This window comes from Aptenodytes forsteri, unplaced genomic scaffold (assembly GCF_000699145.1).
Source record: "Aptenodytes forsteri isolate BGI_AS27 unplaced genomic scaffold, ASM69914v1 Scaffold255, whole genome shotgun sequence".
Lineage (NCBI taxonomy): Eukaryota > Metazoa > Chordata > Aves > Sphenisciformes > Spheniscidae > Aptenodytes > Aptenodytes forsteri.
Window position 1 is genome coordinate 3,604,165 of NW_008794888.1, and position 12,585 is coordinate 3,616,749.

Here is a 12,585-nt window from a genome sequence, read left to right on the forward strand (position 1 = left end):
ATGTCACGCCTCTGCTTAATTCCTAATTATGTTCTTCATTGCTTCATTTAGTCTTGATGGCATGAGTTTTAAAATGGCCTTTAACTTTCCTGAAGTATCACCTGACTTCTTATAGGATCATTCCAATACCATCCCTTCTTTTAACCTAATTAGACGCACCTCTGCTTTCAGGATTTACTGAAGGAAAGGATAGTTGCATCCCTTTGCTTCTGTTCACAGCCATTTCCCCTCATTCTCTTCTCCTGTGTTCATGACCCCAGGCTGAGAAGCTGTCAGCATTAATCTACTAAAAATTCTAGACAAGAGGAGAGCAGTTTGAAGGGGACACTGTGGCTATAGTAACCTCCCTCCCCTACCTGCTAGGTATAGACATTTTCTTTCACTAAACGGTAAAATATTCTCCTTATTGGAGAGATCAGCAAGAGTGAAGTCAGATTTTAAGCTTGATTGTAAGAAATAATCTTAAATAGGAAAGATTATTTCTGTGCCAGTTCAGGTGGTTGCTTCTTTTGAGCAGAAATGAGAATCATTTCAGGGCAACAAGTTGCAACAGATAATTCAATAATAAGCATGGATGAGATCCTTTGTGCTACAAAAAAGCAAAGAAACAAAATTGCAAGAAGAGACTTTTGTATGTCGACTGACCTTAAGCCCTTTACCTAATTGTTTCACAAACATGGCTAGCATGAAGAGTTATAGTTGAAGAGTTACAGTTTTATCTGCTCATTTTTTGCAAAATAAGTTGTGGGACTAAAACCACAGTAAAATATACTGACTTTGCCAAAGTACCTTTTTAATACAGTTTCATTTCACATTTCAGAGGCCTATGCCATAATAACTCAGTTCTCTGTTTCTACTTTTATACAGACCTCTCAGTTTTCACGGAGGTCATTTTGGAGATTTTATTTCCATGAAGGCAGAGACCTGGAATTTTACTTCAAGCCTTTTGATTGTGAAGCTAAACTTGAATGGGTCTGCCAGATAACAAAAGGTAAACTGCAGTTACATCCATTTATTCCTATAAAAGAGTTTATTATTTATTACAACTGAGTTGTCATTATTGCCCAATAACAGAAACTTTGCAAACAATATTTTATCATTTCCTTTCTGAACTGTTAAGAGGTCAGTACGTGAGATGTCTCGCCTATGTCACATACAAACAGACGTGCACTTAGAATATTCAAAGATATATCAGAAAATGACCATGAGGAGGATGCAGTATCTCTGCTCCCATATTCTTTCTTGTCCCATGAAGTGAGAAGTGGCTTTTTGTTAGGTGAGGTGATATAAGCCATTGAGTTGCAGCATTTGTGGACTTTACTTAATCTTTCTTAGTGATATTTGTAACTAAATGACCACAGATGTCTTGGGTGTACAGTTTGCTTCAACCTTAGGTGAATGAGCCTTCTTCTGGTAAAACTGGTGTACTAGCTCCTCGCTGTAGTGAGACAGAGGAGTGGGAATACAAAAGAATGGTGTGGCATATCTGCACAGATCCAGGTTTTTCCATGCAGTATGAAAAGTGCTGTAAATCCAGTAGACTTTTACGTTTTGGTTGTTATTTAAAAGGCATTTTGGGGATGAAACTTGTTTTGTTGTGGGGAGATACAGGTAGATATACTACTTTGATGCCTGTATTCTGCCTGGGAGAAAAAAAAGCCACAGTTGTTTAAGACTGGGGTATGCAAAACTCCCATTAGTTTTCCGTCAGCTTATTTTAAACTATTAAACCTGTGTATGATTTCCTTCTCCTTTTATTTTTTCCATCATGTATACCGAGAAGCATGAGTACAATACATCACTCCCATTATTGGTGACCACAGTCCTGTTAGAAGGTGAACTTGAACTGACTAGTCCTTTTTTTCCTCTGGACAGGTAGCACTCCAAAGACACCTGAGTGGTACATACCAGGTAAATGGACTTTTTGCATATTCTTCCGCTATGTGTATATAGTTGTTAATACTCTATATCTTTTATTAGTTTTGTTATATTACTGCTGTAATACCTGTTCGATACCAGCAAAGGTATCTGATAGAATTTGATTCTGAGAGAGCTCAGAATGCAAGAAGGAGTGTTGGCTTTTCCCAGTGTCAAACTGAAATTTCTTATTACATTCAGAAAAAGAAAGGATGAGTTTTTCAGAATTTATTTCTTATGCATGTGATGTTTCTTCTACATAGATGAAATTGGAATTCATGGAGCCCCACTTGTTGTTGATGGAGCAGAGCTGTGGTTTGTACCAGATAAAAACCTGAGCTTCCAGGAAGCTATTTTCTACTGTCAAAAAAATGATAGTGATTTAGCCTCTGTGGAGTCTTACCCAAAACTCAGGACAATACTATCTCAAATAGAAAAGGTAAGGAGGTGCAATCTGTGTAACAGATATTTTCCACCATAGGGAAATTTTCCAATATAAGAAAATGTTCATACTTAATTTCTTTCTTTTTCCTGTTGGCCTTAATAGTTTTTAATTGTACTTAAAAGAAAAAGATGAGTTAAAAGAGAATTATTTTAATGTCAGTCTTTAAAAAGAATTTTTTAAATTTAAAAGTAGCCTTAACAACATGGGGAAAAAAAAACCCCACCTCCAAATGGAAAGAAAGTGTTATAACAGGACCACCATTTAAGATTCCCATTGTCTGCAAATACTTCACTAACAATTGTCCCAGTTCTTAATTTTATGCACAGGACAGCACATCATTTTTCACCTGATGAGAGAATTTAATTAGAAGTTCATGATGGTCTGATAGCCTTTACTGAAAGGGGTTTGTGGGGTTCATAGCATGAAAGTACATTGTTTTAAGGAATCTTGCCAAAACATTGCAAGTTTCAGCACCTCTGTTACTACCTTTCTTCAATGCTACTGCTTGCGAGACAGCAATACTTTCTGAAATTAGCAGCTTGCAAGCTCTCTTAATGAAATTTCTCCGGACAAGTAGTTACCTGGAAGGAGAAATTACAAGGCAGGAGAAATTGAGGATTTGACCTGCTAAATCTCTAGCCTTTTCATGAACTGTTCATTGTTAGGCTATCTGCTGGAAGAACAGGATTATTCTGAGGAAGGAAGGAAGGTCCTGTGGAACCACATCAGCTTTAGGCAGCTTGCAGCTATGTCCTGGTTGTCTGGTAGAGTTCCTGCTATGAATTTTGTGGGAATGATGTATCTAGCACACACTTAAGACAGTACTGCAAGATTTCCTGTAGCTTTATCCAGCACAGTGGAAAACATGGGCTTTTTTTCTAGTAGGTGCAGGGGTCCATCTACCTGGCATATCAGTCTCAAATTGTATCCTTTCCTGTTGCTGAAGAGTAGTAATTCCTGCACATTTTAGAAACATTTTAAATCAAAATTAATTTTGTCATTGATTTATCCTTGGTAGAGTCTGGAGCTCTTTCTCTATGGGTTGTAAAATACTGGGTGTTTTGTTCTTTATTTCCACAGTTATCAAACAGCGAACAGAAGTGGTGGCTGAAGTTTATTGATTATGGACACAACTATCATTCACCGTATGTAGAATAATTATGGGATGCTTTATTGTAAGCTTTTTTTGATATGCTTTTTAGGAATATAGTTAACTAGAATAGTTTCCAAAGGAAAATATTTTATCCCCAAATTCTGTATCATCCCAACGAACTAAGATAAATAATTTGAACGAAGCTAGAAAACAATACAGCATTAGTCAGTGACCACTGTTCTCCGCTTTTGTTCACATGTACCTGCACCTATTCTTGCCGTGCTAAACTTAGAACATAGACTACCTAAGACAGAGAGGGTAGAACTGTGTAGTGCTCAGACAAAGCAAATAGTGGTTAAGACAGTATGTGTGTACAATTAGAAAGTGGGTATATTTCAAAATATTGTTGAAATATTTTAATTCGCTGCCAAATTCTGAGTTCTATTCCCATTACAAGTGTTATTGACATCAAAAATTTACTAATTCATAATAACTTAATAATAACTGAATTCATAATCCATTTCTTATGTGTCTATTGGAGCCTCTAGATTTCAGGTTGTTGGGCTTTGACATCTTAGTCTTGTCATGTGAATCCTTGAAATCTGTGGTCCTAATAGCTAATGTATTCCATTGATCTTTAAAATGCTTTTATTGGATTTTTAAGCCCACTTCTATGTTCTGTTAATAATGGGGGAACTGAAAAAAAAAAATTCTGAAAAAAACCCTGTCTATTGGCTCTGAGGGTATCTGAGAAATACCTGAGAACAGAGAATGTGAAATTGGTTTAAGACATCACTCTTCCGGTTAGGTAATGCCAAAGTCTTGGAGGGCTTATAGTATAGCCCTGTAGAGCTGAGATGACTCACAGCAAACCTTGCATTGTGCCATTCATGGCTGCAGTGAAGGATTATGGGCTTCTTACAAGGAATATTCTTCTCTTGCCAAAATACTATAGCAATATACTACTTTGAAAATAAAATGAGCACTATTGCCCGTTCTCCTCACTTGTCCTGACAGTGTGCCAGCAATTGCAGCATGATGATAAATAACCTCCTACCCTCGTTCTGCACATCTCCGCAACGTAGTTAATTTGGGCAAGGTACATAACTACTGAACCTACCACATATTTGTTCCTAGTCTAGTTTTTCCCCCCTCTGTCCTTTCCAGTGTTGTAGGGCATCTCCTAGAAACAGTTACCAGCCCAAATTTTTGTTTGCACTGGCTCTGTTGCTATCAGAGTTTCCACTTGAAAATCACATTGGATTGGAGATTGACTCTGAAATGTTTGTATCCAGTTTACAGTTATTTTCACGCTTCCATGATCGATTCCTGAGGGATTGCTGGTACGTTTCTAGAAAGAACTGGTATAGAGGTAAGGTTGTTTTTATTTTTTCACCCCTCTCTGTCATTATTATATATTTTTTTTAAAAAACCCATTATTACTGTTCTTCCCAAACTCTTATATTGAGTGCAAATTGATATTCAATTAGGAGTGAATGGCTTCTTGGTGGTAATCTGATTGAATTTTGAATCATTTATTTCTTCCTTACTGTAGAAGCCATGATAATATTTCTTGATGACCAAAGGCAAACCTGAATTCAGACGACAATTTTTTTATGATCGATTGTCGCTCTTTTTGCGACATAAATTGATTAGGTAAAATCTGGTTTTGGTGGTTACCTTTTTGTGTTTATGCTACATACTCTGAACCCTCGAAATTAAGTCTGAGTTGTGTTAGTTAGAGTAGCTTGACTGAATACTTGCAACCGCATATGCATCTGGAGATGCAAATTTCATTAAGTAGTGGAGTCATACTTGGAAGAGATACACAAAGTAATGGAAATGCCACCTGGTGGTACTTGAAGCTTCTTATTTCCTTTTTTCGACATTGTTTTATATTGAGGAAAATGTATAACCCCTGGAGAACAAATAGTTCCTCCTGTCTACTACCATTTCCACTTTAAAGCCGATTATTCTGTTGTATGCTGCTGACCTGTTTTCAGCCCTATTAGCCAAAAACTGCTTTTGCCTAGGAAGCCAGTCCAGTTACTGTAGGAGTCATGTAAAGCAGTACAGGCTAAATGCTCTCCATATGGATGTTAAAGGATTCCTTTTGGCTTTAATGACCTTTAGGTCACACACCCTCTATGCCAGAATATGAGATTAGTCCTCATATTCAAAAGCTTCTTACTTCATGATTTTTCTGTTTGAAGTTATCTCTGCCTATATGAAGTGTTACTACTGGAAGTAAGGGATCAGACTCTGGATCTTTAGGAATATTATATTATTGTCTGATATAAATAATTTACTTTTATTTTTTGCTCTGCTGTTACTATGCAATCTAAAGCACTAAAAGTACTTCACTGTGGTTGCACTGAAAAGGACTTCGCTTCAGATTGGTCTTTGTCATGTCACAAAGTATGGATGGTAATTGGAGCGTTATAGGCATTACCATAACTGTTTTTTAAAACTTACATTTCTGCAGACTACCCAGTTAACTGTAATGTGAAACTGCCCTTCATCTGTGAAAAAAATAATGCCTCCTTACTAGAGAAACACGATCCCAATTACCGCCCAGTGAGAGGAGGTTGCCCTAAAGGTTGGCGTCAGTTCCGGAATAAGGTACAGAGATAATGCAGATCAGTCATCCTTACTCATTTTTCATAGTCCAGTAAGCTGGAGTGCCCTGCTGAAAGAGGTGAGGAAGTAGCCCCTGTGTTCAGGAGTGGACTGGGAGGTGGCTTTTGAAAATTATATGCAGTGATTAAAATCATCTTCTCCACTTCTTTGTCCCTTATTCAGGATTGATGGTTTCTTAATTTCAGAGCAGTAATTTTCAGGTTTTTTGCTTTCCCATCACCACACGTTTAGGTCCAAGAACGTTGGTTGTATTGTCTAATCTTGGGCTCTGCTTTGAAGGAAGAGAAGGATTAGAAAGGGAGAGGATGCGGTTTTTGTGGCTGAAGCATCTTGATTCTCTCACTGAGTAATCGTAGGCAGGCAGCAAGCTGGCAGACACTCTGCTTCCTAAGTTGCCTTAAGTACTTAATTCACTTAATTAGAAGCAGCTTTTAAGAATGAACCAACAGAGGTCGGAAGCCATACTATAGTATATTTCAGTACTATCTTTTAAGGCAGTCATCTAAAGTCTTAGTGAGACTGATTCCTGTTATTTGGCCCGCCATTATTCTGTACATAAGAAGGAGCGTGCATCAAATCGGCACATTACATTGTGCCAAGGTTTGCAAATTTACTTCACGCCATTGCAGAATACAGCTTTTGAGTTCCCATGTAGTTTCTGCCAAAAGGTAACGCATTACAATACAGGTTCCTGGCCCAACCCTGTCTGACTTTAGAGTTCATGTGTGAATTCTCATTCTTAAAACAGTACATGATTCTGATGTAGCCAATTAAAAATTACTGAGTTCTAATCCTCAGTGAATGAGGAGTTATTCAGTGGGATTATTCATCGTTTTATATTTAGCTATTCTGTTGAATCTAATAAGAAATGCATGCAGCTAGTATCAGTTCCCTTGCTTTCTGAGAAAAATATTTTATTGCACGAAATGAGAAGTGAGTTTTTAGGGTTGGTTTAAGAACCTTTATTTCTTAGGAAGCAATGGTATGATGAAAATCAGTTTCATTATGTTTATTTTGCAGTGTTTTCTAAAGATGAAACCCGAATATTTAACATTTAACGCAGCTAATGAAAAGTGTGTAACTTTTGGAGGCTCTCTTCCATCTATCTCAAATCAAGCTGAGCAAGGTACGATGGTGAACTGGGGGCACTTTAGTATGCAGCTTCTCTTCCAAATTCAGTATAGTTCTGCTTAAGAACTTGAGCATAAAATCACTTCGTTATCTACAGGCATACTGGGAGCATTCTAAAAATCCAAGACCAGTTAAAAATGTGTTGTCCATTGTTGTTTGCATCACTGGAAACATAACGTGGAAATGCAGTCAGCAAACATTTGAGCCAGTTCGAAGAGCAGCTTCTCTGTATGATCTTAACCTGTTATAAAAAGAAAAAATTGTAAAACCTTGCATTAAGGGATGAGGATAGAAGGGTCACCACTGAATGAAGAATTCCCATGTTTTGCTTTGCAAGTTAAAATATAACTGAGACTGTAGACTTTGCACTGTGAAAACCAGCTTAGGAGTGGCTTCCAAGACAAGCTCAGCTGTCTGTGTGGGGACAAGATGGCAAACACAATGCCCGCTGGAGCACATAGGACCCTCTGTGTCTAAGCGTGCTGAGCAGCTTAATATGGCAGTGTGTCTAAACCGACCACCTGCAAGCTCTCCAGGACACTGATAGGAGGATGGAAGGCAAGGGGACTGCAAAACACAGAGTTGTTCCACCGTTGGGACCTGCCTCTCAGCTGTCATGTAAACTAGAGTCATTGAGGTAAATGCAGTGAGGAAGAAATGCGTTCACATTGGCTGCAAGTAATATTCAGCGATAAACTGCTGAATGAGACAGCTGTATTTGCATCTATATTCTTGTGGATAACTAACAGTTCTCTGCAGGTATGTCTGAAGTAGCTCAGTTGAATTCTGCAGTGAGCACAGTGCGTATTTTCTTTATAAGCAAATAACCTCTTGCCAAATGGAATATGGAAAGTGGACTAGGGAGGCCATTAGTGTACCTGCAGGCAGCAGTTGAATGTCAATTTTTTTTTTTTTTTACTGCTGTTATTGGGGAGGAATAGGGTTGTAACCATACAGGAACATACATGTCTGAGACCTGCGTGTTTTTGGATGCTTTTAAGACTTCAGAATGGCTATGCTTTTGCAATGTTACATGGCAGGATCTTATGTCTGGTTTGGTGCATATGGAAGTGTTTGTTATTGTTTGTTGTTTGTTTTTCTTTCCCCCCTGTAGTGGAGGCCACCTATATGGAAAGAAGGCACAGTCCTCTTAAAGAAGCATGTCTCTTTCTGTAGGCTGCTTCTACTCTTCCAGTGGCATTAGGCAGCTGGCTAGCTCTGACATGTAAATCTTCAATGGCTTTGTCTAGCTCAGAAAATAGGCTTTGGCTAGTCTGGCATGTGGCCAGTAGTTAAAACATGTCAGCAGTAGCTAATTACATAGCTTCAATTTGTCTTCCTAATCTAGACAAGCTCAGTGAATGCCTTTGGTGCCTGGGGGGTTACCAAAGCCCATTGTTTCGTGTCAGAATGCTCACTAAGAGGGGTCTGATTTAAGGTTTTCCTGGCTGAATTTTTTTCCAACTAAACCTGACTTCCTTTGTCCTGTCCTGCTTTCTCTGATGGTGGGGCGGGCAAACTCTGCCAGAATCCAAAAAGTGGTTCTGATTTATGGTATATGTCAGTAGGAGAGGAAGATGGGAGATAAGAATTCCTCCATCAATTCAGAGAGGGTGGGAGGGAGCTCTTCTGTTATCTCTGCAGGGAGACAATAGAAGATCTTGCAGACCTGTGGAAAAGCAGCTTCTGAAATTTGGATGTAAATGCAAGAATACAAAGTAGTGGGCAGAGAAACAGGTTAAATACACTACCTGATCCTCAGATGAGAATTTGGAGGACAAATACCAATAGTCTGCACTTTTCAGATAAAATCAGCATGAAAGGTCTTATGGAAGGAAGGGATGATAAGCATTTGGCAATCATAAAGGGCTGGGAAAATGAAGTTAATACAAATGGGGGTTGCATTATCTTATTTATGTGAAGCGTTTTTTCAGATGTTTGCTATTGTTGTCTGAACCACAATATGTACATTTACTGTTCTGCCCAACAGATTATATAACATCCTTGCTTCCTGGTATGCCGAAAGATATTTGGATTGGTTTGCAGTTTCTGTTCAGCACAAGGGAAAACAAATGGATAGATGAGAGTAGACTGTTGTATAGTAACTTTCACCCACTCCTGACAGGAAGATTAAGGAAAATTCCACTGGACGTAAGTTCTGACTTTTGACTTCTCTTGACTATTGAGTAATGAAATTTGGAATACTGACTGTATGAAGGGGAAAAAAAAAAAGCTAAAAAATATGTAACAGACCACATCCTCCCCGTTAGTGGTTTTAAGTGGCAGACAAGGTGACTGACAGTAATGGAATTCTGTTTACCTTTATTTGGATGACAACTTGTGAACTGAGATATGAAACACTGAAGGATGAAGGAAAAAAGCTGAAACAACTGTTTAATGACTCTTCTGGAACTTCTATTTGCAATTTAAAGACTACGTGAAAACAGTCATCAAAAAGATGTCATCAATAATTCTTCATTCAGTTACACTTAGAATGCATCTGTAAACCATTATACATTGGTATTTTGCTCGCTTCTACCCAAGGTGAAGCATAATAAATGTAATCGAATCACACCTACAAACAAAATTTATTTTAAGCGTTAAATCATTTCATTTAATATTCTCCCCTGTATTTAACTTATGAATTCTTTTTGAGTCCAGGCATCTGGTAGTGTTTGTAAAATAGGTAAGCTGTATTGCACCACTCCTTTTGAAACTTCTTAAACAAGTTCAGACAGCTCAGGTTCCCCTAGCCTCATGTTACTTCACCTTCTCTACACAAGTATGTTTATGCCTTATTTGAGTCTGATAAGCATATTTCTGGTTTTCAGCTCTTTGATGAAGAATTTAACAATCAGTGCGGTGTAATCCTCAATGATCCCAAATCACAGTATGTTGGAACATGGAATTTCACTGCTTGTGCTGACAGGCACTTCTTGGGTATATGCCAGCGGCCTGTAGGTAAGTCTGAAGAGTCACATTACAGCCAGAGTTTGCAGTTAAGATGCGTGTGTCAGGAGACCTTTTAATGCACGTAAATTGTTGCACTTGAAGAGCAAGATTTTTGTAGAGACTGAGCAGGTAAACTTTGGAAAAGCAGAGTGTGGAGGATGATCCGGGACCTATTTTATCAGCCATTCAGAATTTTCCCTTTTGTTTTTCACAGCCCAGTTCAGAGGGAATCTGTTTTCCTGAGAGACTCTGTGTGGTTTCGATGGAACCATACTTCAGCAGAGCGGGCTTTAATGTTCTATGGGTATAGAGGTCATATACATCAAGGGGTAGAACAAGTGACTCCTTTTTCCTCTTCAGAACTGTGGAAGTGAGAAGCCCAGGGAAGGAATCTCACAATATTTCTATCCTCCTTAAACATAACCTGTGTTTTATAGCATTATCAGAATATGAGGTATCATATACTCTTAACGTTGAAATAGGTCTCCCTAGAGTAAACCTTGAGGGCATACATGGAGAGTGATAATTTGGAGTGATGCAACTTTCCCTAGCTTTGTACAGATCCGTTGGTGTGAGTGGGTTTTCTTAAGCTGAGCTAAAAATAATACTCTGATGTAGCCATGTGGGTTGGTCGACACCAATTACTGGAATCAGATCAAACACATATAGCTATTATACGTGTTTAATTACTGCTATGGGTTAATGTTCAGCGTACCCACTTCTGAGTATGTTCCTCTATGTAAGTAATCCTTTTAAGTAACTAACATGCTGTCTTCTAAAAAAAAAAAAAAAACCAAACCAGGTGTGCAAAACACCCAAGAATATGCCCACCTTCTTCATTCTCAAATAGGCAAAGAGATTTCCACCCCCACCCCCCTTTTAACACAAAAAGTCGTCTTTATTTCAGTGCCAAATACTTCAGAAATTCCAAGTGTCCAGATTAGAAGTCTGGATGGAAGAAATGTAGTCATAAAAATTCAAAAAGGGGATTTTTATTAATAGGAGGTCGACAATATATCTGTGTAGATCAATATATTACTAGTCTGGGCTGACTAAAATACTAAGCACTTCTTCCTAGCCACAACTGTAGAAGATGTAATGAGACGGGGTTTTGGACTGCCAGAGAATGTATCCTGGTCTGGTCTGGTCTTATATCATCATTGTATTAGGGATCTAAGGATAATTCAGGTTGAAAGGGACCTCAGCAGGGTGCAGCGACAGCTATGAGAGAGTCCAGGTTGCCTAAGGCTTTATCCTAGGGGAAAAGATGATTGAGGTTCCTTGGAAATCTTGGCATGATTGTGATTTGCAGAACTTCTTGAGACATTAATCATCGGCAACTACTTCTTTCAGAAATGAACACTTTCCTTACTGCCTTGTTTCCAATTTGGTGTACCCCTTGATGTGTGATGGCACCCTTGGTTCCATGGTTCTTTTTTGTAGCTGTTTACTAAGGGAAAGCATTTGGCAGCAGACACAAACCACTTCAAACAATCTGTTTCAGCCTTGTCACTTTTCTGATCTATTGAAAGCTGTAAATTGCATGTAAATATCATATTATTATTTTTCTGTCTTCTTGTGTTTTGGAAAATGGCCCTGTCAGCCTATCAATCAGCCATTTATATCCTGTTATTTATAGAGTGATTTCTCCCCACGCCCCCCACCCCGTGAGCCTTTTTCTGCTTGAGGTATTTTAAATGTCCCTTTTGGAAAGCCAATTTATTTTTGGTTGTATATAAAATTTTGGGGGTTACTGGGTTTGCATGCTTTAATTTACCACCCATGGGAATGTTTGCATCTCTTATTAACTGCAGTTGCTACGCATCACTGAGCTGTATGCCTTCAGTATGATGCTGATAACTGTGATAACACTCAGTGCTTAGAGCACAAATAGTGAATTATACCCCTCCCTATGCAAGGTGGATTTTCTGCAATTAGTTAAGCACATGTGGAGGCAAAATCAATTCCCACTATACCCATGGATGGCAGTAAGGAATTCTGGGACTGAAATCTGCATAGACAAGTTTTGTGGCCCATTAGATTCGCATAAGCATAAATCCACAGGCTCCACAGAGATAAATGAGTCGAGTTTAGCTGTTGCTATATTGCAGCAGAGAGCAGTTGCTCTCTCCCATTCTTGTATTTAATTAAAATTCTAGAATATGTTTTTAATTCAATAAATAGAATTTTTAACATTATTTAGCAGTTAGTTAAAAATAGCAAATATAAAAAGTTGTGAACCTAAGTTGAGAGAGAGGTATAAAAATAGACTGGCTGAAAATAGTCCTTCTTACTTTTTTTCTTTTATATATTTTCTATCTAAAGTGTCAAAGAAATTTGCTTCTAACTATAATCATTAGCATAATCTACTAAGAAAAATTTTTTTACCCCCCCCCCCCCCCCCCAA

General features: G+C 38.3%; 1 protein-coding gene across 1 annotated transcript in view; it reads left to right on the forward strand.

Annotated features, from left to right (window-relative positions):
- LY75 (lymphocyte antigen 75) overlaps window positions 1-12,585 on the forward strand; it is a 66,610-nt gene that overhangs the window by 42,342 nt on the left and 11,683 nt on the right. The window contains exons 18-26 of the mRNA XM_009275004.2: window positions 868-991; window positions 1,876-1,911; window positions 2,181-2,356; window positions 3,443-3,507; window positions 4,751-4,827; window positions 5,941-6,077; window positions 7,116-7,221; window positions 9,217-9,377; window positions 10,058-10,187. Of these exons, the coding sequence (XP_009273279.1) occupies window positions 868-991; window positions 1,876-1,911; window positions 2,181-2,356; window positions 3,443-3,507; window positions 4,751-4,827; window positions 5,941-6,077; window positions 7,116-7,221; window positions 9,217-9,377; window positions 10,058-10,187 (1,012 nt within the window). The remainder of the gene's footprint in view (window positions 1-867; window positions 992-1,875; window positions 1,912-2,180; window positions 2,357-3,442; window positions 3,508-4,750; window positions 4,828-5,940; window positions 6,078-7,115; window positions 7,222-9,216; window positions 9,378-10,057; window positions 10,188-12,585) is intronic.